The 25,269-nt window shown below is 46.3% G+C and overlaps 1 protein-coding gene across 10 annotated transcripts in view; it reads right to left on the bottom strand.

The window, feature by feature from the left end:
• LOC110535264 (receptor-type tyrosine-protein phosphatase mu) overlaps positions 1–25,269 on the bottom strand; it is a 319,507-nt gene that overhangs the window by 18,994 nt on the left and 275,244 nt on the right. For all 10 annotated transcript variants that reach the window (XM_036934852.1, XM_036934853.1, XM_036934855.1 and 7 more), the window contains 4 exons: positions 19,729–19,826; positions 6,137–6,253; positions 5,256–5,410; positions 4,042–4,177 (listed from right to left, as the gene is read on the bottom strand). In XM_036934852.1, coding sequence (XP_036790747.1) covers positions 4,042–4,177; positions 5,256–5,410; positions 6,137–6,253; positions 19,729–19,826 — 506 coding nt within the window. The remainder of the gene's footprint in view (positions 1–4,041; positions 4,178–5,255; positions 5,411–6,136; positions 6,254–19,728; positions 19,827–25,269) is intronic.

Here is a 25,269-nt window from a genome sequence, read left to right as displayed (position 1 = left end):
CTGTCAGAAAGACGACCTAACAACAGTGATGACTGACTTAAGCCAGTTTATGTTTAAACTTTTATTAGTCGTATGTACGGAATATGCATGGTATACATTGTCCAATGAAATGCTTACTTGCGCGGTCCTTTTTTACAACAATAAGAAATAAGAAAATATAAGAATATGAACTTAAAGTAAATGACTCCGTAGAATAGAAGAATCGAGTCGATCCAAGATGGCATAGCAGTCGGACGCGTGCTCGTCTTGTCCCACGTAAATAGTCGGTTTAGTCGTTTTTTTCGTATATATCTTTTATCTCACTTTCTACCTCCGATCTAAATATACAATCCTGCAACCCGTCTCGCCCAATGTGGATCTGCTATTTTCATACGCTATAACTGGAACCTCCATCAGGAGCTAGCCAGCTAACCAGCTAACCAGCTACTAGTCACTGTTAGCCACGGCTAGCGGTCTTCACCTTTAGTTCAGACGCCAGCCAGCTTTAGTAACCGGAAGGTTGCAAGTTCAAATCCCCGAGCTGACAAGGTACAAATCTGTCATTCTGCCCCTGAACAAGGCAGTTAACCCACTGTTCCTAGGCCGTCATTGAAAATAAGAATTTGTTCTTAACTGACTTGCCTAGTTAAATAAAAGGTCAAATTAAAAATTAAAACATTAAAAAAGGTAGGTCAATAACTGCCAGTTTGCACAGCGCGATATCAACCCAAAGCATATCAGACTTCTTTTCTCCACCACATCACCGGATTCCGGATCATCGCAGATGACTGCAACCGAGTAGCTACTGCTGGTTAACGCCTCTGTCCCGAAGCAAGCACCAGTTAGCCTTGAGCTAGCCTCGAGCTAGGCCCATCTCCCGGCTAGCCGAAGAGGCATACCCACTAATTTGTGGGTATGTAATTATTTCAACCTCTATGGCCTATTTATTGCCTTACCTTCCTAATCTTACCACATTTGCACACTCTCTCTCTCTCACGCAGTGCGTCTCTCTCTCTCGCGCCGTGCGTCTCTCTCTCTCGCGCCGTGCGTCTCTCTCTCTCGCGCCGTGCGTCTCTCTCTCTCTCTCGCGCCGTGCGTCTGTCTCTCTCTCGCGCCGTGCGTCTGTCTCTCTCTCGCGCCGTGCGTCTGTCTCTCTCTCGCGCCGTGCGTCTGTCTCTCTCTCACGCTGTGCGTCTGTCTGTCTGTCTGTCTCGCACCCTGTCTGTCTGTCTCGCACCCTGTCTGTCTGTCTCGCACCCTGTCTGTCTCGCACCCTGTCTGTCTGTCTGTCTGTCTCGCACCCTGTCTGTCTGTCTGTCTGTCTCGCACCCTGTCTGTCTGTCTGTCTGTCTCGCACCCTGTCTGTCTGTCTGTCTCGCACCCTGTCTGTCTGTCTCGCACCCTGTCTGTCTGTCTCGCACCCTGTCTGTCTGTCTCGCACTCATCCTGTGTGTGTCTCCCTCACCCTGTGTGTCTCACCCTGTCTGTCTGTCTCCCACCCTGCCTGTCTCTCTCTCTCACCCTGTCTGTCTCTCTCTCTCACCCTGTCAGACACCCCTTGTGTCTCACTCTCTCGCGCCGTGCGTCTCTCTCTCGCGCCGTGCGTCTGTCTGTCTCTCGCGCCGTGCGTCTGTCTGTCTGTCTGTCTCGCACCCTGTCTGTCTGTCTCGCACCCTGTCTGTCTGTCTCGCACCCTGTCTGTCTCTCATCCTGTCTGTCTGTCTGTCTCTCACCCTGTCTGTCTGTCTGTCTGTCTCTCACCCTGTCTGTCTGTCTGTCTGTCTCTCACCCTGTCTGTCTGTCTGTCTCTCACCCTGTCTGTCTGTCTGTCTGTCTGTCTCGCACCCTGTCTGTCTGTCTGTCTCGCACCCTGTCTGTCTGTCTGTCTCGCACCCTGTCTGTCTGTCTGTCTGTCTCGCACCCTGTCTGTCTGTCTGTCTCGCACCCTGTCTGTCTGTCTGTCTCGCACCCTGTCTGTCTGTCTGTCTTTCTGTCTGTCTCGCACCCTGTCTGTCTGTCTGTCTCGCACCCTGTCTGTCTGTCTGTCTGTCTCGCACCCTGTCTGTCTGTCTGTCTGTCTCGCACCCTGTCTGTCTGTCTGTCTCGCACCCTGTCTGTCTGTCTGTCTGTCTGTCTCGCACCCTGTCTGTCTGTCTGTCTGTCTCGCACCCTGTCTGTTTGTCTGTCTGTCTCGCACCCTGTCTGTCTGTCTGTCTGTCTCGCACCCTGTCTGTCTGTCTGTCTCGCACCCTGTCTGTCTGTCTGTCTCGCACCCTGTCTATCTGTCTGTCTGTCTCGCACCCTGTCTGTCTTTCTCGCACCCTGTCTGTCTGTCTCGCACCCTGTCTGTCTGTCTCGCACCCTGTCTGTCTGGCACCCTGTCTGTCTCTCTCACCCTGTCTGTCTCTCTCACCCTGTCTGTCTCTCTCACCCTGTCTGTCTGTCTGTCTCTCACCCTGTCTGTCTGTCTGTCTCTCACCCTGTCTGTCTGTCTGTCTCTCACCCTGTCTGTCTGTCTGTCTCTCACCCTGTCTGTCTGTCTGTCTCTCACCCTGTCTGTCTGTCTCTCACCCTGTCTGTCTGTCTCTCACCCTGTCTGTCTGTCTCTCACCCTGTCTGTCTGTCTCTCACCCTGTCTGTCTGTCTCTCACCCTGTCTGTCTGTCTGTCTCTCACCCTGTCTGTCTGTCTGTCTGTCTGTCTGTCTCTCACCCTGTCTGTCTGTCTGTCTGTCTGTCTCTCACCCTGTCTGTCTGTCTGTCTGTCTGTCTCTCACCCTGTCTGTCTGTCTGTCTGTCTGTCTCTCACCCTGTCTGTCTGTCTGTCTGTCTCTCACCCTGTCTGTCTGTCTGTCTCTCACCCTGTCTGTCTGTCTGTCTCTCACCCTGTCTGTCTGTCTGTCTCTCACCCTGTCTGTCTGTCTGTCTCTCACCCTGTCTGTCTGTCTGTCTCTCACCCTGTCTGTCTGTCTGTCTCTCACCCTGTCTGTCTGTCTGTCTCTCACCCTGTCTGTCTGTCTGTCTGTCTCTCACCCTGCTGTCTCTCACCCTGTCTGTCTGTCTGTCTATCACCCTGTCTGTCTGTCTGTCTCTCACCCTGTCTGTTTGTCTGTCTCTCACCCTGTCTGTCTCTCACGCCGTCTCTTATGTTGTTTCCTAAGACTGTGCTGCATCCCAAGGCACTTTATTCTCTAAGTAGTGCACTACTTCTGCCCAAAGCCCATAGGGTGTCATTTGGGACACAATTTGTGTCGCCACCACAGTGACCACTCCCATTGACCTCTCCTCTGTCAATACTTCCACACTTACTCTCTCTTTCCCTGTCTCCCTCTCCCGCTCGTCTTCTCAGGGGAAAAGGCCCCAGGCTTGACGTAAATCATTTATTATATGACATTTCAGAAACGTCTCAACTTGGGAGTGGAGGGTCAGTGTTTCCAGGTTAGGTGACGTCACCCTCTTGTCCTTAGATGTGGAGTTGAAGGTGAAAGGGATTTGCAGGCCATACGGTTGTCACCAAAATACAGTGAACTATTATGATAAGACACGAACTGGCCTTTTGTGTCATTTCTACCATTCTGTATGTCCTCCAAGAAAACTCTTGTAGTAGCTTTGCAGCTATACATTTTTCAGTTTATATATATTAAAATAATGGAAATTAAATCAAACAATGAAAAACTAATTCCGACTTGCATACATTTCTATTTTTACTAATGACTACCAGCAGCATTGAGTAAAGCCTGTGTGTCTATGTACACTGATGACTCAACGTTATACACGTCAGCTACCACAGCAAGGGAAATCACTGCAACACTGAAAGAGCTGCAGTCACTTTTAGAATGGGTGGCTAGTAATAAGATAGTTCTAAATATATCAAGACAAAAAGTAGCGTATGTGGGTCAAGTCATTTGCTAAACCGCATCTAAAGTTTAAACAATTTCAAATACATAAAAATGCGACACCAGGAAACAGACCAATACTACCGAGGATTATATACACAAAAAGTCAAAAGACTTCCATTTTGGTCCTGTGTGTTTGGGTTCAAGCGAGGACAATGTCATTCTTACCTCTGTCTGGACCATGTTAACTCTTCGTGAGCGCAGCTCTCTCACACAGTTGTAGATGTCGACCACACCCTCTCTCTCCGCCATGTCGAGCATGATGTCAATCACGATGAAACAGCCAGTCCTGCCCGCCCCAGCACTGAGAACACAGACACAGCGTGAGAACCAAAGCACATGTGGGAACACTCTTTATAGCAAAGCACTGGTTGCCAAAATATCTGGGACTATTTGTATGGAAAACATCAGGGCAAGACATGCATGAGAGTACAAACAGCTACGGGTGTGACGGACAATAGCAGATCCACTTTATTTAGTGTGGCTGTTGACTTTGTATTAGTATCCATTAGCTATGTCTTTCTGAGTCATACCAAATGGAGGGGAGAGCAAAAGAGACAGAAAGAGAAACAGCTTTATCCAGCCAACCAGCCAGTTAACCAGCCAGTCAACCAACCAGCTAACCAGCCAACTGGGGAGCCAGCCAACCAGTTAACCAGCCAGCCAACCAACCAGTTATCCAGCCAGCTGGGGAGCCAGCCAACCAGTTAACCAGCCAGCCAACCAACCAGTTAACCAGCCAGCCAGCCAACCAGTTAACCAGCCAGCAGCCAACCAGTTAACCAGCCAGCCAGCCAACCAACCAACCAGTTAACCAGCCAGCCAACAAACCAACCAGTTAACCAGCCAGCCAACCAACCAACCAGTTAACCAGCCAGCCAACCAACCAACCAACCAGTTAACCAGCCAGCCAACCAACCAACCAGTTAACCAGTTAACCAGCCAGCCAACCAACCAACCAGTTAACCAGCCAACCAGTTAACCAGCCAGCCAACCAACCAACCATTTAACCAGTCAGCCAACCAACCAACCAGTTAACCAGCCAACCAACAAGTTAACCAGCCAGCCAGCCAACCAACCAGCCAACCAACCAGTTAACCAGCCAACCAACCAACCAGTTAACCAGCCAGCCAACCAACCAGTTAACCAGCCAGCCAACCAACCAGTTAACCAGCCAACCAACCATTTAACCAGCCAGCTAATCAACCAGTTAACCAGCCAGCTAACCAACCAGTTAACCAGCCAGCCAACCAACCAGTTGACCAGCCAGCCAACCAACCATTTAACCAGCCAACCAACCAACCAGTTAACCAGCCAGCTAACCAACCATTTAACCAGCCAAACAGCTAGTCAGACAGAGTGAGTGTGTGAGTCGGTCTGACCTGCAGTGTACCACCATGGGCCCGGCATTGGCAGGGGTCTTCGACTTCACCCTGCGTACGAAGCCCAGCAGGCCGGTGGTGTGGTAGGGTACCCCGTGGTCTGGCCAGCCAGTGAAGTGGAACTGACGGATCTCCCGGATCTCATGGGCTCCCCTCTGGAGAGACAAGAGAAAACATAGTTGAATACTTCATTTGGATTCACAAGTAACAAACTGTTGAGAGGTCTTGTTGTGACACACACCAGGCATGAACACCGAGGGTGGCTAACAATGATGACTGCAGCTGAGGTCTACCCACTCCCCAAACAGACCCATCTCTCTCCTATCTCCCTCTCTCCCCCTTCCTCCTGAGCAGCATTTTGATCTTGTTCTTGAGCAGAACAGGGAGACAGGGACACTGATGACAAAGCCCGTCTCTGGGGGGGGGATTGAAACAGGAGAAGAACAGCTGGAGAACAGTGATGATTCACACACACAGCGAGCAGGCTGAATACAGACGGCAGGGCGGACACCCGTCAGAGCCTTGAGCATGCACGCCACACACACACACACACACCCCAGGGGAAATATTCACAGCTCAGGGGAATATAGTGGAAAGGCCTGGTAGCAGCCTGGAGTACAATAGGATGATAAACACTAAAAATGATTAGACCGACAGACAGGCATTCTTAAAGACAGATGGGCCTATTACGGAGGACGCCACTAGGAACACTCAGTAAAGGAGTTGGTAGCTGGGCATTGCCTAGGTGGGTGCAAGGAGTAAGACACACCCGGTACAACTTGACGATCTGTCAAACCTAGGCACAATACATGCTAAACACTACACTATAATACAACGCAATGATTGACTTCCACTATCATGATCAAGTGGAGTGTCCCTACCTTTTCCACAGCGAAGGTCCTGATGACGTACTCTGACAGCAGCTGTGTCTCGATGAGGGTCACCTTCATGTCCCTGTAGATTTCAGTGTCGTCAGGCCAGTACTTACAGCACTTCACCTGAGGGGACACAGGGTGTAATGGGATGACCTGACCGCAGTAGAGGCTTGTCAACAACCTCTGTCCACAATACACACACGCTCCAGCACGCACGCCCATGTTGAAATAACTTCCTTCAAGGTGGAAACCTGCCTGAGATGTTCTTGGGATGAGTGTGTGCATGCTACTGAAGGAAGATGTCTATTGTGGACATTGTTTGATATGCTGTTGTTGTGAGTCAACTCAACGGTCTTATACTCTTTTCTTCTTTAAGTTTCAGAACATAATTATGCTCTCAGTGAATCCTGGGAAACCTAGAATACTAATGTTGAAAACACAAAACACAGACGTCCCAATGCTTTTAGAGAACAACCACTAGTGGTGTGTGTCTGAAACGGCACCCTATTCGCTGTATAGCGCACTACTTTTGGCACCATATTCCCTGTATAGTGCACTACTTTTGGCACCATATTCTCTGTATAGCGCACTACTTTTGGCACCATATTCTCTGTATAGCGCACTACTTTTGGCACCATATTCTCTGTATAGCGCACTACTTTTGGCACCATATTCTCTGTATAGTGCCCTACTTTTGAGAGCATATTCTCTGTATAGTGCCCTACTTTTGGCAGCATATTCTCTGTATAGCGCCCTACTTTTGGCACCATATTCCCTGTATAGTGCCCTACTTTTGGCACCATATTCTCTGTATAGTGCACTACTTTTGGCACCATATTCTCTGTATAGTGCACTACTTTTGGCACCATATTCTCTGTATAGTGCCCTACTTTTGGCACCATATTCTCTGTATAGTGCACTACTTTTGGCACCATATTATCTGTATAGTGCCCTACTTTTGAGAGCATATTCTCTGTATAGTGCCCTACTTTTGGCAACATATTCTCTGTATAGTGCACTACTTTTGGCACCATATTCTCTGTATAGTGCACTACTTTTGGCACCATATTCTCTGTATAGTGCCCTACTTTTGGCACCACATTATCTGTATAGTGCACTACTTTTGGCACCACATTCTCTGTATAGTGCACTACTTTTGGCAACATATTCTCTGTATAGTGCACTACTTTTGGCAACATATTCTCTGTAAAGTGCCCTACTTTTGGCACCATATTCCCTGTATAGCGCCCTACTTTTGGCACCATATTCCCTGTATAGCGCCCTACTTTTGGCACCATATTCTCTGTATAGTGCACTACTTTTGGCACCATATTCTCTGTATAGTGCCCTACTTTTGGCAACATATTCTCTGTAAAGTGCCCTACTTTTGAGAGCATATTCCCTGTATAGTGCCCTACTTTCGGCACCATATTCTCTGTATAGTGCATTACTTTGGCCCTGGCCAGAAGTAGTGTACTACAAAGGGAAAAGTGTACCATTTGAGATGCAACCAATGAGTAACATCTTGACGGTGCTCTCAGATGGCGGCAGGCAGATAGCCCTCCTCTGTGTTTGGGCAGGTGCTCAATTTCCCCGCTCTAATTACCCATACTGCACCACTGGGCTCTTTCTTCATTAAGAGGTTGTGAACTCTAAGGGGACACTAGAAGTCGCACAGTGCAGATTCTGTGAGAGCGTCACCTCACTTATCTGGCCCATCCTACACAGCAAGAGTCTTATTGTCTCTATTATATACAGTAGTACAGTTACTTCAGAATTCACCATTGATCAGCTCGTCTTTGTTTCTTTTTCATATTGATACACTGTCATGATCTTTCATTTCATTTTTCTGACACTATCCCTCCTTCTCTCTCACTCACTCACTCCCTCAGTCCTCTGTCACCAGCCTCATCTTCTCTCTCCTTCTCCCTCCCTCTGTCCTCTCCTCTGTCACCAGCCTCATCTCTCTCTCCTTCTCCCTCCCTCACTCTGTTCCCTCCCTCCCTCACTCCGTCCTCTCCTCTGTCACCAGCCTCATCTTTTCTCTCCTCTTCTCCCTCACTCTGTTCCCTCCCTCACTCCCTCTGCCCTCTCCTCTGTCACCAGCCTCATCGCTCTCTCTCCTTCTCCCTCCCTCACTCTGTTCCCTCCCTCACTCCCTCTGCCCTCTCCTCTGTCACCAGCCTCATCGCTCTCTCTCCTTCTCCCTCTCTCTCTGTTCCCTCCCTCACTCCCTCTGCCCTCTCCTCTGTCACCAGCCTCATCTCTCTCTCTCCTTCTCCATCCATCACTCTGTTCCCTCACTCACTCCCTTTGTCCTCTCCTGTCACCAGCCTCATCTTCTCTCTCTCCTTCACCCTCCCTCACTCTGTTCCCTCCCTCACTCCCTTCGTCCTCTCCTGTCACCAGCCTCATATTCTCTCTCTCCTTCTCCCTCCCTCACTCTGTTCCCTCCCTCACTCCCTTCGTCCTCTCCTGTCACCAGTCTCATCTTCTCTCTCTCCTTCTCCCTCCCTCCCTCTGTTCCCTCCCTCACTCCCTTCGTCCTCTCCTGTCACCAGCCTCATCTTCTCTCTCTCCTTCTCTCTCCTCCCTCACTCTGTTCCCTCCCTCACTCCCTTCGTCCTCACCTGTCACCAGTCTCATCTTCTCACTCTCTGGATCATCCTTATCCTCTGCATTTCTCCTTCTCTTCATCTGTCTCTGTCCTCTGTTCCCTCCCTCCCTGATACTGGTTATTATTCTAATTGGTGATATAATTGTTTTAATGTATATTTTTTTCCCGGAAGCTCCACCATAGTTATCGTCGCTGGTTGCTTCTCTGGAGAGGACCAGAAAGGACTGTGTTACTGTGATAAGGATATCTGTTTTCTTAAATGGCGGTGGCACTGGGAAATGTTTTTCTTTCGGTCTTCTGTGACAGTGTTGATCATGGAGAGAGTGATACAGCATAATACTGAGTGCCCCCCCCCACACACACCCTACTTTTTCTCACTCACACATTAGCAAGTTACTTGTTTGTTAGAGAACGATGGAAGCACCATTGAGATAAACGATTTTAATGGTTTGTTTTGAGCATTTTTCTTTCACCTTTATTTAACCAGGTAGACCAGTTGAGAACACCTTTATTTAACCAGGTAGACCAATTGAGAACACCTTTATTTAACCAGGTAGACCAGTCGAGAACAAGCATGATCGATTGTAATTCATGGTTTATGATGGTGTACTGTAGTATTGTATAGCACGTCTCTACAGTACTGGGCTGCTCAAATTACATTTAGTTTGTATAGTTCTCCATTCAGGTCATGGAAGCCATTTTCTTAAGTAGGTGGCATGAATATGCTTCCGCAGGCCCTCATCAGCTCCTGTTACACACTGTTTCCTGGTATAGCCTTTGAGAGGAATCTCAACGTCGTTGGAGACCATTTTAAGATGATCTTATACGTTTCATAAAGCGGCTTTCTTAGGAGTTTCCTTAGAGGCCCCACACTGAGTAAGCATGTGGGGACCTCAGGGCGTAGCAGGCGACTGTTCTGAGAGGAAGTGGGATGACGTAGATGATCTGTGATGCGAGAGGTTCAACAGGGTAATACGGAGCACCATTTTTGGTCACATAGTCTATTTATGTTTTAAGGTTCACACTAAAGGACTGGGAGGATGACATGGTAATACGATTAGCTATCTATCCGTATCTTACTAGACACCTCGCCGCCATATGACAGGGTTAATAAAGTGTGGGGGATCCCTGTGGAGCTGACTGTAGCTTCAGCCCTGATTATCAGTGAAATGAGGTTTGGGTATCCAGTGACACTATTAAAATAAACAGTATGGAGCTCAAGTCCAGATCCTCCAGCCTCTCAGATCTCCCTGACACTGCTGCTAGCTAATCTCTGAGGAGCATTGTCTAGATTAAGTCTTGGTTGAAATAGCCTGTTTAACCATAAACCCTGACTGTGTCGGACGGCTATGATGCGATGTGCTTTGGGTGGCTGCCTGCTTTGAGTGCGTGGCTGCCTGCTTTGGGTGCCTGGCTGCCTGCTTTGGGTGCCTGGCTGCCTGCTTTGGGTGCCTGGCTGCCTGCTTTGGGTGCCTGGCTGCCTGCTTTGGGTGCCTGGCTGCCTGCTTTGGGTGCCTGGCTGCCTGCTTTGGGTGCCTGGCTGCCTGCTTTGGGTGCCTGGCTGCCTGCTTTGGGTGCCTGGCTGCCTGCTTTGGGTGCCTGGCTGCCTGCTTTGGGTGCGTGGCTGCCTGCTTTGGGTGCGTGGCTGCCTGTTTTGGGTGCGTGGCTGCCTGCTTTGGGTGCGTGGCTGCTTGCTTTGGGTGCGTGGCTGCCTGCGCCGGGTGCGTGGCTGCCTGCGCCAGTCACAAACACATCATCTGGGGTTGTGTTACTTTCTCCGTCATCCCTATACCGCGAAGTAAAAACAGAAAAGAGTCTGGATGGAAATCAAAACTAAACAGCTTGGCATGAAAGCGAGCGACAGGAGCCTGGGAGAAGGGATTTCCCAGAGTTCATCAGCGGTGAAGCAGCCTAGCAGATGGTGATGGCCGTGGAGCGAGTGGTTTTTATTATTATGGTGGAAGAGACTGCCTGCTGTCAGCCCACTGAAGGGGTCTGGAGAATGGAGACTCAACAGGGGGTGAGATGGGATGGCCAGGGCTGAGGGGTAAAACAATAGCACCAGGTGGTGGCTCTGCTAGGTGGTGTGAGGATTCAACCTCTTGGCTAACTCTCTGGGGACGTGCATCACGGATCCTCTTTTGCTGATGCGATATGGTGCCACTGGGTGTTGGGGATCTTAAACGAGCCACAGACAGGTTAAGCATGTCCTCTCTGTCAGTGTGTGTGTGGTGTTATGGGTTTGACCGCTTTAGAGAGATTATTCCACTAACAGGTCAGATCACTCTCTGATCACACCTCTAAAGGCTTAAACAATTGTTAATAGGATTGAACAAGGTCTGCATCCACATGGGACATTGCCTAGAGTCTCCAGTGGATATAAAATGTCAGGCCCAGGGTTTCTGTAATCCTCTAGCTGGAATAATGTCAGGACCAGGGTTTCTGTAATCTACTAGCTGGAATAATGTCAGGCCCAGGGTTTCTGTAATCCTCTAGCTGGAATAATGTCAGGCCCAGGGTTTCTGTAATCCTCTAGCTGGAATAATGTCAGGCCCAGGGTTTCTGTAATCCTCTAGCTGGAATAATGTCAGGCCCAGGGTTTCTGTAATCCTCTAGCTGGAATAATGTCAGGCCCAGGGTTTCTGTAATCCTCTAGCTGGAATAATGTCAGGCCCAGGGTTTCTGTAATCCTCTAGCTGGAATAATGTCAGGCCCAGGGTTTCTGTAATCCTCTAGCTGGAATGATGTCAGGCCCAGGGTTTCTGTAATCCTCTAGCTGGAATAATGTCAGGCCCAGGGTTTCTGTAATCCTCTAGCTGGAATAATGTCAGGCCCAGGGTTTCTGTAATCCTCTAGCTGGAATGATGTCAGGCCCAGGGTTTCTGTAATCCTCTAGCTGGAATAATGTCAGGCCCAGGGTTTCTGTAATCCTCTAGCTGGAATAATGTCAGGCCCAGGGTTTCTGTAATCCTCTAGCTGGAATAATGTCAGGCCCAGGGTTTCTGTAATCCTCTAGCTGGAATAATGTCAGGCCCAGGGTTTCTGTAATCCACTAGCTGGAATGATATCAGGCCCAGGGTTTCTGTAATCCTCTAGCTGGAATAATGTCAGGCCCAGGGTTTCTGTAATCCTCTAGCTGGAATAATGTCAGGCCCAGGGTTTCTGTAATCCTCTAGCTGGAATAATGTCAGGCCCAGGGTTTCTGTAATCCTCTAGCTGGAATAATGTCAGGCCCAGGGTTTCTGTAATCCACTAGCTGGAATGATATCAGGCCCAGGGTTTCTGTAATCCTCTAGCTGGAATAATGTCAGGCCCAGGGTTTCTGTAATCCTCTAGCTGGAATAATGTCAGGCCCAGGGTTTCTGTAATCCTCTAGCTGGAATAATGTCAGGCCCAGGGTTTCTGTAATCTACTAGCTGGAATAATGTCAGGCCCAGGGTTTCTGTAATCCTCTAGCTGGAATGTCAGGCCCAGGGTTTCTGTAATCCTCTAGCTGGAATAATGTCAGGCCCAGGGTTTCTGTAATCCTCTAGCTGGAATAATGTCAGGCCCAGGGTTTCTGTAATCCTCTAGCTGGAATAATGTCAGGCCCAGGGTTTCTGTAATCCACTAGCTGGAATGATATCAGGCCCAGGGTTTCTCTAATCCTCTAGCTGGAATAATGTCAGGCCCAGGGTTTCTGTAATCCTCTAGCTGGAATAATGTCAGGCCCAGGGTTTCTGTAATCCTCTAGCTGGAATAATGTCAGGCCCAGGGTTTCTGTAATCTACTAGCTGGAATAATGTCAGGCCCAGGGTTTCTGTAATCCTCTAGCTGGAATAATGTCAGGCCCAGGGTTTCTGTAATCCACTAGCTGGAATGATGTCAGGCCCAGGGTTTCTGTAATCCTCTAGATGGAATAATGTCAGGGCCAGGGTTTCTGTAATCTACTAGCTGGAATAATGTCAGGCCCAGGGTTTCTGTAATCCTCTAGCTGGAATGTCAGGCCCAGGGTTTCTGTAATCCTCTACCTGGAATAATGTCAGGCCCAGGGTTTCTGTAATCCACTATCTGGAATGATGTCAGGCCCAGGGTTTCTGTAATCCTCTAGCTGGAATGTCAGGCCCAGGGTTTCTGTAATCCTCTAGCTGGAATAATGTCAGGCCCAGGGTTTCTGTAATCCTCTAGCGGGAATAATGTCAGGCCCAGGGTTTCTGTAATCCTCTAGCTGGAATAATGTCAGGCCCAGGGTTTCTGTAATCCACTAGCTGGAATGATATCAGGCCCAGGGTTTCTCTAATCCTCTAGATGGAATAATGTCAGGGCCAGGGTTTCTGTAATCTACTAGCTGGAATAATGTCAGGCCCAGGGTTTCTGTAATCCTCTAGCTGGAATGTCAGGCCCAGGGTTTCTGTAATCCTCTAGCTGGAATAATGTCAGGCCCAGGGTTTCTGTAATCCTCTAGCTGGAATAATGTCAGGCCCAGGGTTTCTGTAATCCTCTACCTGGAATAATGTCAGGCCCAGGGTTTCTGTACTTCCGGCGCCGACAGAGATGGCCGCCTCGCTTCGCGTTCCTAGGAAACTATGCAGTTTTTTGTTTTTTTACGTGTTATTTCTTACATTAGTACCCCAGGTCATCTTAGGTTTCATTACATACAGTCGAGAAGAACTACTGAATATAAGATCAGCATCAACTCACCATCAGTACGACCAAGAATATGTTTTTCGCGACGCGGATCCTGTGTTCTGCCTTACAAACAGGACAACGGAGTGGATCCTATGCAGCGACCCAAAAAAACGACTCCGAAAGAGAGGGAAACGAGGCGGTCTTCTGGTCAGACTCCGGAGACGGGCACAGCGCGCACCACTCCCTAGCATTCTTCTTGCCAATGTCCAGTCTCTTGACAACAAGGTTGATGAAATCCGAGCAAGGGTAGCATTCCAGAGGGACATCAGAGACTGTAACGTCCTTTGCTTCACGGAAACGTGGCTTACTGGAGAGACGCTTTCCGAAGCGGTGCAGCCAACAGGTTTCTCCACGCATCGCGCAGACAGGAAAAAACATCTTTCTGGTAAAAAGAGGGGCGGGGGCGTATGCCTTATGACTAACGTGACATGGTGCGATGAAAGAAACATACAGGAACTCAAATCCTTCTGTTCACCTGATTTAGAATTCCTCACAATCAAATGTAGACCGCATTATCTACCAAGAGAATTCTCTTCGATTATAATCACAGCCGTATATATCCCCCCCCAAGCAGACACATCGATGGCTCTGAACGAACTTTATTTAACTCTCTGCAAACTGGAAACAATTTATCCGGAGGCTGCATTCATTGTAGCTGGGGATTTTAACAAGGCTAATCTGAAAACAAGACTCCCCAAATTTTATCAGCATATCGATTGCGCAACCAGGGGAGGAAAGACCTTGGACCATTGTTACTCTAACTTCCGCGACGCATATAAGGCCCTGCCCCGCCCCCCTTTCGGAAAAGCTGACCACGACTCCATTTTGTTGATCCCTGCCTACAGACAGAAACTAAAACAAGAGGCTCCCACGCTGAGGTCTGTCCAACGCTGGTCCGACCAAGCTGACTCCACACTCCAAGACTGCTTCCATCACGTGGACTGGGAGATGTTTCGTATTGCGTCAGATAACAACATTGACGAATACGCTGATTCGGTGTGCGAGTTCATTAGAACGTGCGTTGAAGATGTCGTTCCCATAGCAACGATTAAAACATTCCCTAACCAGAAACCGTGGATTGATGGCAGCATTCGTGTGAAACTGAAAGCGCGAACCACTGCTTTTAATCAGGGCAAGGTGTCTGGTAACATGACCGAATACAAACAGTGCAGCTATTCCCTCCGCAAGGCTATCAAACAAGCTAAGCGCCAGTACAGAGACAAAGTAGAATCTCAATTCAACGGCTCAGACACAAGAGGCATGTGGCAGGGTCTACAGTCAATCACGGACTACAGGAAGAAACCCAGCCCAGTCACGGACCAGGATGTCTTGCTCCCAGGCAGACTAAATAACTTTTTTGCCCGCTTTGAGGACAATACAGTGCCACTGACACGGCCTGCAACGAAAACATGCGGTCTCTCCTTCACTGCAGCCGAGGTGAGTAAGACATTTAAACGTGTTAACCCTCGCAAGGCTGCAGGCCCAGATGGCATCCCCAGCCGCGCCCTCAGAGCATGCGCAGACCAGCTGGCCGGTGTGTTTACGGATATATTCAATCAATCCCTATACCAGTCTGCTGTTCCCACATGCTTCAAGAGGGCCACCATTGTTCCTGTTCCCAAGAAAGCTAAGGTAACTGAGCTAAATGACTACCGCCCCGTAGCACTCACATCCGTCATCATGAAGTGCTTTGAGAGACTAGTCAAGGACCATATCACCTCCACCCTACCTGACACCCTAGACCCACTCCAATTTGCTTACCGCCCAAATAGGTCCACAGACGATGCAATCTCAACCACACTGCACACTGCCCTAACCCATCTGGACAAGAGGAATACCTATGTGAGAATGCTGTTCATCGACTACAGCTCGGCATTCAACACCATAGTACCCTCCAAGCTCGTCATCAAGCTCGAGACCCTGGGTCTCGACCCCGCCCTGTGCAACTGGGTACTGGACTTCCTGACGGGCCGCCCCCAGGTGGTGAGGGTAGGCAACAACATCTCCTCCCCGCTGATCCTCAACACTGGGGCCCCACAAGGTTGCGTTCTGAGCCCTCTCCTGTACTCCCTGTTCACCCACGACTGCGTGGCCACGCACGCCTCCAACTCAATCATCAAGTTTGCGGACGACACAACAGTGGTAGGCTTGATTACCAACAACGATGAGACGGCCTACAGGGAGGAGGTGAGGGCCCTCGGAGTGTGGTGTCAGGAAAACAACCTCACACTCAACGTCAACAAAACTAAGGAGATGATTGTGGACTTCAGGAAACAGCAGAGGGAACACCCCCCTATCCACATCGATGGAACAGTAGTGGAGAGGGTAGCAAGTTTTAAGTTCCTCGGCATACACATCACAGACAAACTGAATTGGTCCACTCACACAGACAGCATCGTGAAGAAGGCGCAGCAGCGCCTCTTCAACCTCAGGAGGCTGAAGAAATTCGGCTTGTCACCAAAAGCACTCACAAACTTCTACAGATGCACAATCGAGAGCATCCTGGCGGGCTGTATCACCGCCTGGTATGGCAACTGCACCGCCCTCAACCGTAAGGCTCTCCAGAGGGTAGTGAGGTCTGCACAACGCATCACCGGGGGCAAACTACCTGCCCTCCAGGACACCTACACCACCCGATGTCACAGGAAGGCCATAAAGATCATCAAGGACATCAACCACCCGAGCCACTGCCTGTTCACCCCGCTATCATCCAGAAGGCGAGGTCAGTACAGGTGCATCAAAGCTGGGACCGAGAGACTGAAAAACAGCTTCTATCTCAAGGCCATCAGACTGTTAAACAGCCACCACTAACACTGAGTGGCTGCTGCCAACACACTGACACTGACTCAACTCCAGCCACTTTAATAATGGGAATTGATGGGAAATGATGTAAATATATCACTAGCCACTTTAAACAATGCTACCTTATATAAATGTTACTTACCCTACATTATTCATCTCATATGCATACGTATATACTGTACTCTATATCATCGACGGTATCCTTATGTAATACATGTATCACTAGCCACTTTATACTACACTATGCCACTTTGTTTACATACTCATCTCATTTGTACATACTGTACCCGATACCATCTACTGTATCTTGCCTATACTGCTCTGTACCATCACTCATTCATATATCCTTATGTACATATTCTTTATCCCCTTACACTGTGTACAAGACAGTAGTTTTGGAATTGTTAGTTAGATTACTTGTTATTACTGCATTGTCGGAACTAGAAGCACAAGCATTTCGCTACACTCGCATTAACATCTGCTAACCATGTGTATGTGACAAATAAAATTTGATTTGATTTGATTTGATTTGATTTGTAATCCACTATCTGGAATGATGTCAGGCCCAGGGTTTCTGTAATCCTCTAGATGGAATAATGTCAGGCCTAGGGTTTCTGTAATCCTCTAGCTGGAATAATGTCAGGCCCAGGGTTTCTGTAATCTACTAGCTGGAATAATGTCAGGCCCAGGGTTTCTGTAATCCTCTAGCTGGAATGTCAGGCCCAGGGTTTCTGTAATCCTCTAGCTGGAATAATGTCAGGCCCAGGGTTTCTGTAATCCTCTAGCTGGAATAATGTCAGGCCCAGGGTTTCTGTAATCCTCTAGCTGGAATAATGTCAGGCCCAGGGTTTCTGTAATCCACTAGCTGGAATGATATCAGGCCCAGGGTTTCTCTAATCCTCTAGCTGGAATAATGTCAGGCCCAGGGTTTCTGTAATCCTCTAGCTGGAATAATGTCAGGCCCAGGGTTTCTGTAATCCTCTAGCTGGAATAATGTCAGGCCCAGGGTTTCTGTAATCTACTAGCTGGAATAATGTCAGGCCCAGGGTTTCTGTAATCCTCTAGCTGGAATAATGTCAGGCCCAGGGTTTCTGTAATCCACTAGCTGTAATGATGTCAGGCCCAGGGTTTCTGTAATCCTCTAGATGGAATAATGTCAGGGCCAGGGTTTCTGTAATCTACTAGCTGGAATAATGTCAGGCCCAGGGTTTCTGTAATCCTCTAGCTGGAATGTCAGGCCCAGGGTTTCTGTAATCCTCTAGCTGGAATAATGTCAGGCCCAGGGTTTCTGTAATCCTCTAGCTGGAATAATGTCAGGCCCAGGGTTTCTGTAATCCACTAGCTGGAATAATGTCAGGCCCAGGGTTTCTGTAATCCATTAGTTGGAATGATGTCAGGCCCAGGGTTTCTGTAATCCTCTAGATGGAATAATGTCAGGCCCAGGGTTTCTGTAATCCTCTAGCTGGAATAATGTCAGGCCCAGGGTTTCTGTAATCCTCTAGCTGGAATAATGTCAGGCCCAGGGTTTCTGTAATCCTCTAGCTGGAATAATGTCAGGCCCAGGGTTTCTGTAATCCTCTAGCTGGAATAATGTCAGGACCAGGGTTTCTGTAATCCTCTACCTGGAATAATGTCAGGCCCAGGGTTTCTGTAATCCACTATCTGGAATGATGTCAGGCCCAGGGTTTCTGTAATCCTCTAGATGGAATAATGTCAGGCCTAGGGTTTCTGTAATCCTCTAGTTGGAATAATGTCAGGCCCAGGGTTTCTGTAATCCTCTAGCTGGAATAATGTCAGGCCCAGGGTTTCTGTAATCCTCTAGCTGGAATAATGTCAGGCCCAGGGTTTCTGTAATCCTCTAGCTGGAATAATGTCAGGCCCAGGGGTTCTGTAATCCTCTAGCTGGAATAATGTCAGGCCCAGGGTTTCTGTAATCCACTAGCTGGAATAATGTCAGGCCCAGGGTTTCTGTAATCCTGTAGCTGGAATAATGTCAGGCCCAAGGCTTCTGTAATCCTCTAGCTGGCGACTCCTTTGGCGGGCCGGGTGCAGTGCGCGCTAACCAAGGTTGCCAGGTGCACGGTGTAGCCTCCGACACATTGGTGCGGCTGGCTTCCAGGTTGGATGCGCGCTGTGGTTGCATCTCTAGGGGCGCTATTTCATTTTTGGATAAAAAACGTTCCCGTTTTAAGCGCGATATTTTGTCACGAAAAGATGCTCGACTATGCATATTCTTGACAGTTTTGGAAAGAAAACACTCTGAAGTTTCAGAATCTGCAAAGATTTTGTCTGTAAGTGCCCCAGAACTCATTCTACAGGCGAAACCAAGATGATACGTCAAACAGGAAATGAGCAGAATTTCTGAAGCTCTGTTTTCTAATGTCTCCTTATATGGCTGTGAATGCGACAGGAATAAGCTTAACCCTTCTGCCGTTTCCCCAAGATGACGGCAGCATTGTGACGTATTTGTAGGCATATCGTTGGAAGATTGACCATAAGAGACTACATTTTCCAAGTGTCCGCCTGGTGTCCTGCGTCGAAACTGGTGCGCAAAGCCATGTGCAAGTATTTTTCCATTTGATTGAGAGGAGAAACCATGCTTCCACGAACGATATATCATCGAAGAGATATGTGAAAAACACCTTGAGGATTGATTCTAAACAACGTTTGCCATGTTTTCAGTCGATATTATGGAGTTAATTTGGAAAAAAGTTCGCGTTTTGAGGACTGAATTTTCTGGGTTTTTTGGTAGCCAAATGTGATGTACAAAACGGAGCTATTTCTAATACACAAAGAATCTTTTTGGAAAAACTGAGCATCTGCTATCTAACTGAGAGTCTCCTCATTGAAAACATCTGAAGTTCTTCAAAGGTAAATTATTTTATTTGAAGGCTTTTATGTTTTTGTTGAAATGTTGCGTGCTGGATGCTAACGCTAATGCTAACGCTAAATGCTACGCTAGCTAGCTACTTTTACACAAATTATTGTTTTCCTATGGTTGAGAAGCATATTTTGAAAATCTGAGATGACAGTGTTGTTTACAAAAGGCTAAGCTTGAGAGATGGCATATTTATTTCATTTCATTTGCGATTTTCATGAATAGTTAACGTTGCGTTATGGTAATGAGCTTGAGTCTGTATTCACGATCCCGGATCCGGGATGGGGAGATCAGAAAGGTTAAGAAGCAGTGCGGCTGGTTGGGTTGTGTATCGGAGGACGCATGACTTTCAACCTTCGTCTCTCCCGAGCCCGTACGGGAGTTGTAGCGATGAGACAAGATAGTAGCTACTACAATAATTGAATACCACGAAATTGGGGAGAAAAAGGGGTAAAAATTCAAAAATAAATAAATAAATAAATCCTCTAGCTGGAATAATGTCAGGCCCAGGGTTTCTGTCATCCACTAGCTGGAATATGGCCATTTGGTTTCTTTCATTTCTTTATTGGCTGAATCAACAAAAATGTACCAGTACTGAGTGTGTGTGTGTGGCTGGGGTCTCATGGTACTCACCCTTCCCACCTCCACCAGGTTGGTCACCATGACAATGGTTGCCGTGTTCTCCTGCCACACCATCCTCCAGAAGTCGTAGACAGTCTCCTGCATGGGCCCTGAGGAGAGAAAGAGAACGGGAGGGAGAGGTTGAGTGTACATGAAGTCCTTTGTGACCATACTGATAGCAATGTTATCAATGTTATCTACAGTGCCTTCAGAAAGTATTCAAACCCCCTTTCCCACATTTTGTTGTGTTACAAAGTGCAATGTTTTAGGTTATTGTCCTGCTGAAAGGTGGATTTTCCTCCCTAGTCTTTGCCGATGACAAGCATATCCATAACATAACTTGAGAATATGAAGAATGGTATTCAGTGATGTGTTGGATTTACCTAAAAAATAATGCTTTGTATTCATTTCTTTGCCACATTTTTCCAGTTATATTTTGGTGTTTTATTGAAAACAGGATCTATGTCTTTTATTTTTTTATTCTGTATAGGCTTCCTTATTGTCACTCTGCCATTTAGGGTAGTATTGTGGAGTAACTACAATGTATCCTATCACAGCTAATTAAACTAACTGTTTTATAGTCATCATTGGCCTCATGGTGAAATCCCTGAGCGGTTTCCTTCCGTCCCATTGATACACCATCCAAAGTGTAATTAATAAATTCACCATGCTCATGGAAGATTTTTATATTTTTTTTACCCATCTACCAATGGGTGCCCATCTTTTTGAGGCATTGGAAAACCTCCCAGGTCTTTGTGGCTGAATCTGTGTTTGAAATTCACTCCTCGACTGAGGGACCTTACAGATAATTGTATGTGTGGGGTACAGAGATGAGGAAGTCATTCAAAAACCATGTTAAACGCTCTTATTGCACACAGAGGGAGTCCATGCAACTTTTGACTTGTTAAGCACATTTTTTACTCCTGAACTTATTTAGGCTTAACATAACAAAGGGGTTGAATACTTATTGACTCAAGACATTTCAGCTTTTCATTTTTTATTCATTATTAACAATTTCAAAAAACATAATTCCACTTTGACATTATGGGGTATTGTGTGTAGGCCAATGACACAACATCTCAATTTAATCTATTTTAAACTCAGGCTGTAAAATCAAAATGTGTGAAAAGTCAAGGGATGTGAATACCTTCTGAAGGCACTATGTTATCAACGCAAGTGTTTTTTCCCACTCAAGTATTGTCAGTATTGTTGTCAGACCTGCAACTCATTTGTCTGTCTCATCACCCACGTCTTAGACCAGGTTATTGTCATACTGATTTAATGCTCATCACATCCCTTACATTTGTCCATTGCTTGCTTGCTTTCTGAGCATGAAAAGTACACAGGTTGATTAACACCTTGTTTTTCCCCAGTTGAACCTGATCAAAACGGAACACAGGCGCTGTGTGCCTGTGCATTCTGATCACTGTTGACAGGGGAATCAACTAATGCCTGGATCTAAGTCTGCACACACAGACACACACGCCAACACAAGCTGAATGACAAGGTAGGGGAACAGCAGTCTGCACACACTCCCAATTAACTCCTAAACACTTTAATGTGGGCCGTGTTTCAGATTGTGCCGAGCAATGAAGGATCCCTGCAAGGAAGAATTACTCATTTAATTAATTCAAATAAACATTATTTTTAATTAACTGGCAAATGTTTTTTTTTTTTTAAGACTTGACGAGCTAATTAGCTCCTGCAAATCTATGTGTGTGTGTTCGAGAGCTGCGACGCGTGTACCTCCAGCCATGGCAAACTGCGTCCAACAGCTAAACCACAAACACACATACACACAGAGCTCACTGCAGATGTTCCATATTCATGCTCAAACAAACAGCCGCATTACCAAACACTTGTGTCGCTCGAGAATCCTCCTGGTGTGACATTGCCGGGTGCCTCTAGTGCGAGCAAGCCACTTTTCTCATTAGCGATGCCAGGCCGCATGTTCTCCTGGTATTCATGACCATCTCTCCTAGGAACAAGAGCTTAGTGTGTCAGGCCAATACACTCCCTGTTCTCCTCTGTCCCCCTTTACTCCTCCTGATAGCATCACCAGCCTCCTTTTTTTGCTTCTTTACTATAAAGGTACTATATTTAAGGCAGATTTAGTTCAATCCAGGTTTGGGTTCAATTCGATATTTCTGAATGTAATTCAATTCGATTTGAATTGGCTACACCCCACAGGAAGCACAATTTGAACTGGAATTAATTTCAAACCAATTCAAAGAGATGAAACATATGAGTCTTATTCCTTTGACAAATATTTTGCCAAAAGCATCTGACACCTCCTACTAAAGAAATACAGATACCGTTTCAAGTATTAGCTTGGCTATAACTCAGTGTCAAATAGTCCTTTGTTAGTGTTTTTGTCATGAGAAGAGGTTCCATTCTGGAGTGTTTGATCTAACGCACACGTAGATATGCATTGTTGTTCAATATTTAATTGTAGGTGAATTAGGAATGATTGTAGTCCGAATACAATACTATAATTATTTTTTAAATAGTTTTAGAAGACTTGAGTTTTGAAAATGAAACTTTTCAACATGTTAAACATAGTATTGGTAACCATACTTGATGAGCACAATGATGGAATAAATTATCCATTTGAATTTCACTGAATTCAATTCTACTTATTTTCATTCAAATTAAACACAAATTATTCTTCCTGTAGGGTGTGGCTAATAAAAATTTAAAATAAATAAGTATATATATATATACAGTGCCTTGCGAAAGTATTCGGCCCCCTTGAACTTTGCGACCTTTTGCCACATTTCAGGCTTCAAACATAAAGATATAAAACTGTATTTTTTTGTGAAGAATCAACAACAAGTGGGACACAATCATGAAGTGGAACGACATTTATTGGATATTTCAAACTTTTTTAACAAATCAAAAACTGAAAAATTGGGCGTGCAAAATTATTCAGCCCCCTTAAGTTAATACTTTGTAGCGCCGCCTTTTGCTGCGATTACAGCTGTAAGTCGCTTGGGGTATGTCTCTATCAGTTTTGCACATCGAGAGACTGACATTTTTTCCCATTCCTCCTTGCAAAACAGCTCGAGCTCAGTGAGGTTGGATGGAGAACATTTGTGAACAGCAGTTTTCAGTTCTTTCCACAGATTCTCGATTGGATTCAGGTCTGGACTTTGACTTGGCCATTCTAACACCTGGATATGTTTATTTTTGAACCATTCCATTGTAGATTTTGCTTTATGTTTTGGATCATTGTCTTGTTGGAAGACAAATCTCCGTCCCAGTCTCAGGTCTTTTGCAGACTCCATCAGGTTTTCTTCCAGAATGGTCCTGTATTTGGCTCCATCCATCTTCCCATCAATTTTAACCATCTTCCCTGTCCCTGCTGAAGAAAAGCAGGCCCAAACCATGATGCTGCCACCACCATGTTTGACAGTGGGGATGGTGTGTTCAGCTGTGTTGCTTTTACGCCAAACATAACGTTTTGCATTGTTGCCAAAAAGTTCAATTTTGGTTTCATCTGACCAGAGCACCTTCTTCCACATGTTTGGTGTGTCTCCCAGGTGGCTTATGGATATCTTTAAGAAATGGCTTTCTTCTTGCCACTCTTCCATAAAGGCCAGATTTGTGCAATATACGACTGATTGTTGTCCTATGGACAGAGTCTCCCACCTCAGCTGTAGATCTCTGCAGTTCATCCAGAGTGATCATGGGCCTCTTGGCTGCATCTCTGATCAGTCTTCTCCTTGTATGAGCTGAAAGTTTAGAGGGACGGCCAGGTCTTGGTAGATTTGCAGTGGTCTGATACTCCTTCCCTTTCAATATTATCGCTTGCACAGTGCTCCTTGGGATGTTTAAAGCTTAGGAAATCTTTTTGTATCCAAATCCGGCTTTAAACTTCTTCACAACAGTATCTCGGACCTGCCTGGTGTGTTCCTTGTTCTTCATGATGCTCTCTGCGCTTTTAACGGACCTCTGAGACTATCACAGTGCAGGTGCATTTATACGGAGACTTGATTACACACAGGTGGATTGTATTTATCATCATTAGTCATTTAGGTCAACATTGGATCATTCAGAGATCCTCACTGAACTTCTGGAGAGAGTTTGCTGCACTGAAAGTAAAGGGGCTGAATAATTTTGCACGCCCAATTTTTCAGTTTTTGATTTGTTAAAAAAGTTTGAAATATCCAATAAATGTCGTTCCACTTCATGATTGTGTCCCACTTGTTGTTGATTCTTCACAAAAAAATACAGTTTTGTATCTTTATGTTTGACTGTATATAAATAAATGTATATATAAATAAATATAAATATATATATATATATAAATAAATAAATATAAATATATATAAATAAATAAATATAAATATATAAATAAATAAATAAATAAATATATATATATATATATATATATATATATATATATATATATATATATACACACATTTCGCAACTCAATTCAGAATTGACATCAACCCTGGTTTAATCAGTTGTTCAACGTGGTTCAATCAGTGGTTCAACCGTGGTTCAATCAGCACAGTGGTTGTCTTACAGTTCCTCATGTTTTTCTCTCTGAGAAAGTAGTTATGATATGCAGATGATATGATAAATGCCCAGTGCTCGGCATATTCCTAGAGGATTGATCTCCCAACTCTTCTCATCTAAGAGAGCGCTATGCTAGTACTCTCCCATTCCCCCCCCCCCCCCCCCCCCCCCTTATGCAGATACTTTGTGAACTTGCAAGACACTTGCCAACCAAAACAGTAATCTGTGTTGACACAGCGTTAACAGCGTGTGGCGAAAGAAAATGTCGGCGGAGAAGAGAAGCAGAGTGGCTGGTGTCGTCTTCTGGGAGACGAAAAAGTGACATCCTTTTTCAGATACAGTAAATGGCCTAGCGCAGCAGAGGGTGAAGTCAAGTCAGGCAATTAGATGTGGAGAAGAGCTTCTCCCATAGTGCACTGGGGGAATAGGACAAGGAAGCAGGAGAAAAAGCTCAACAAAAGCTTCACAGACAGCCCGAGTGGACAGGCTATCAGAGGAGAGGCTCTGTCCGCGAGGAGACTGGAATGCTTTTCATCTTGCTACAACGAGAGACAGACAGACTGCTGGGATTCTTCAGGAGGAAGAGAGACAACGCTACTTCTCACCTTTTCCTTCCCTAGAAAGATGAATGTGCAAGGCAGCCAGGGGTTGTGTGAGGGCACAGTTAATGTGTATGTGTCTACTTAAAACATTTGAAAAAGTGTTGGAATATTGATCTGGTAGTAAAGGTGAAATGTATTGTATTAAATATATTGTATTAAATATATTGTATCAAATATATTGTATTAAAAAGGCTAACCGACCAAAAGAGGTGGATGTAGAAGATGCAGCTGTTCGGGGTACCATGCTCGGTCAAAGTGTATGAATGCCGGGGACAGCCAAGCGTCCGATTGGCCTGCAGCACATATGAGCCTTTCAACTGGACAACGGCTTAGTTACTGTTTTTCAGCTCTCGCTCCCCGTTTTGTAACTCTTTTAAAAAGTTGCAAACACTAACATAACATATATTTTAAAAAAAGGCCAGTG

The sequence above is a fragment of the Oncorhynchus mykiss genome, chromosome 11, assembly GCF_013265735.2.
Source record: "Oncorhynchus mykiss isolate Arlee chromosome 11, USDA_OmykA_1.1, whole genome shotgun sequence".
NCBI classification, from domain to species: domain Eukaryota; kingdom Metazoa; phylum Chordata; class Actinopteri; order Salmoniformes; family Salmonidae; genus Oncorhynchus; species Oncorhynchus mykiss.
This window is presented reverse-complemented; position numbering and strand designations above follow the sequence as displayed.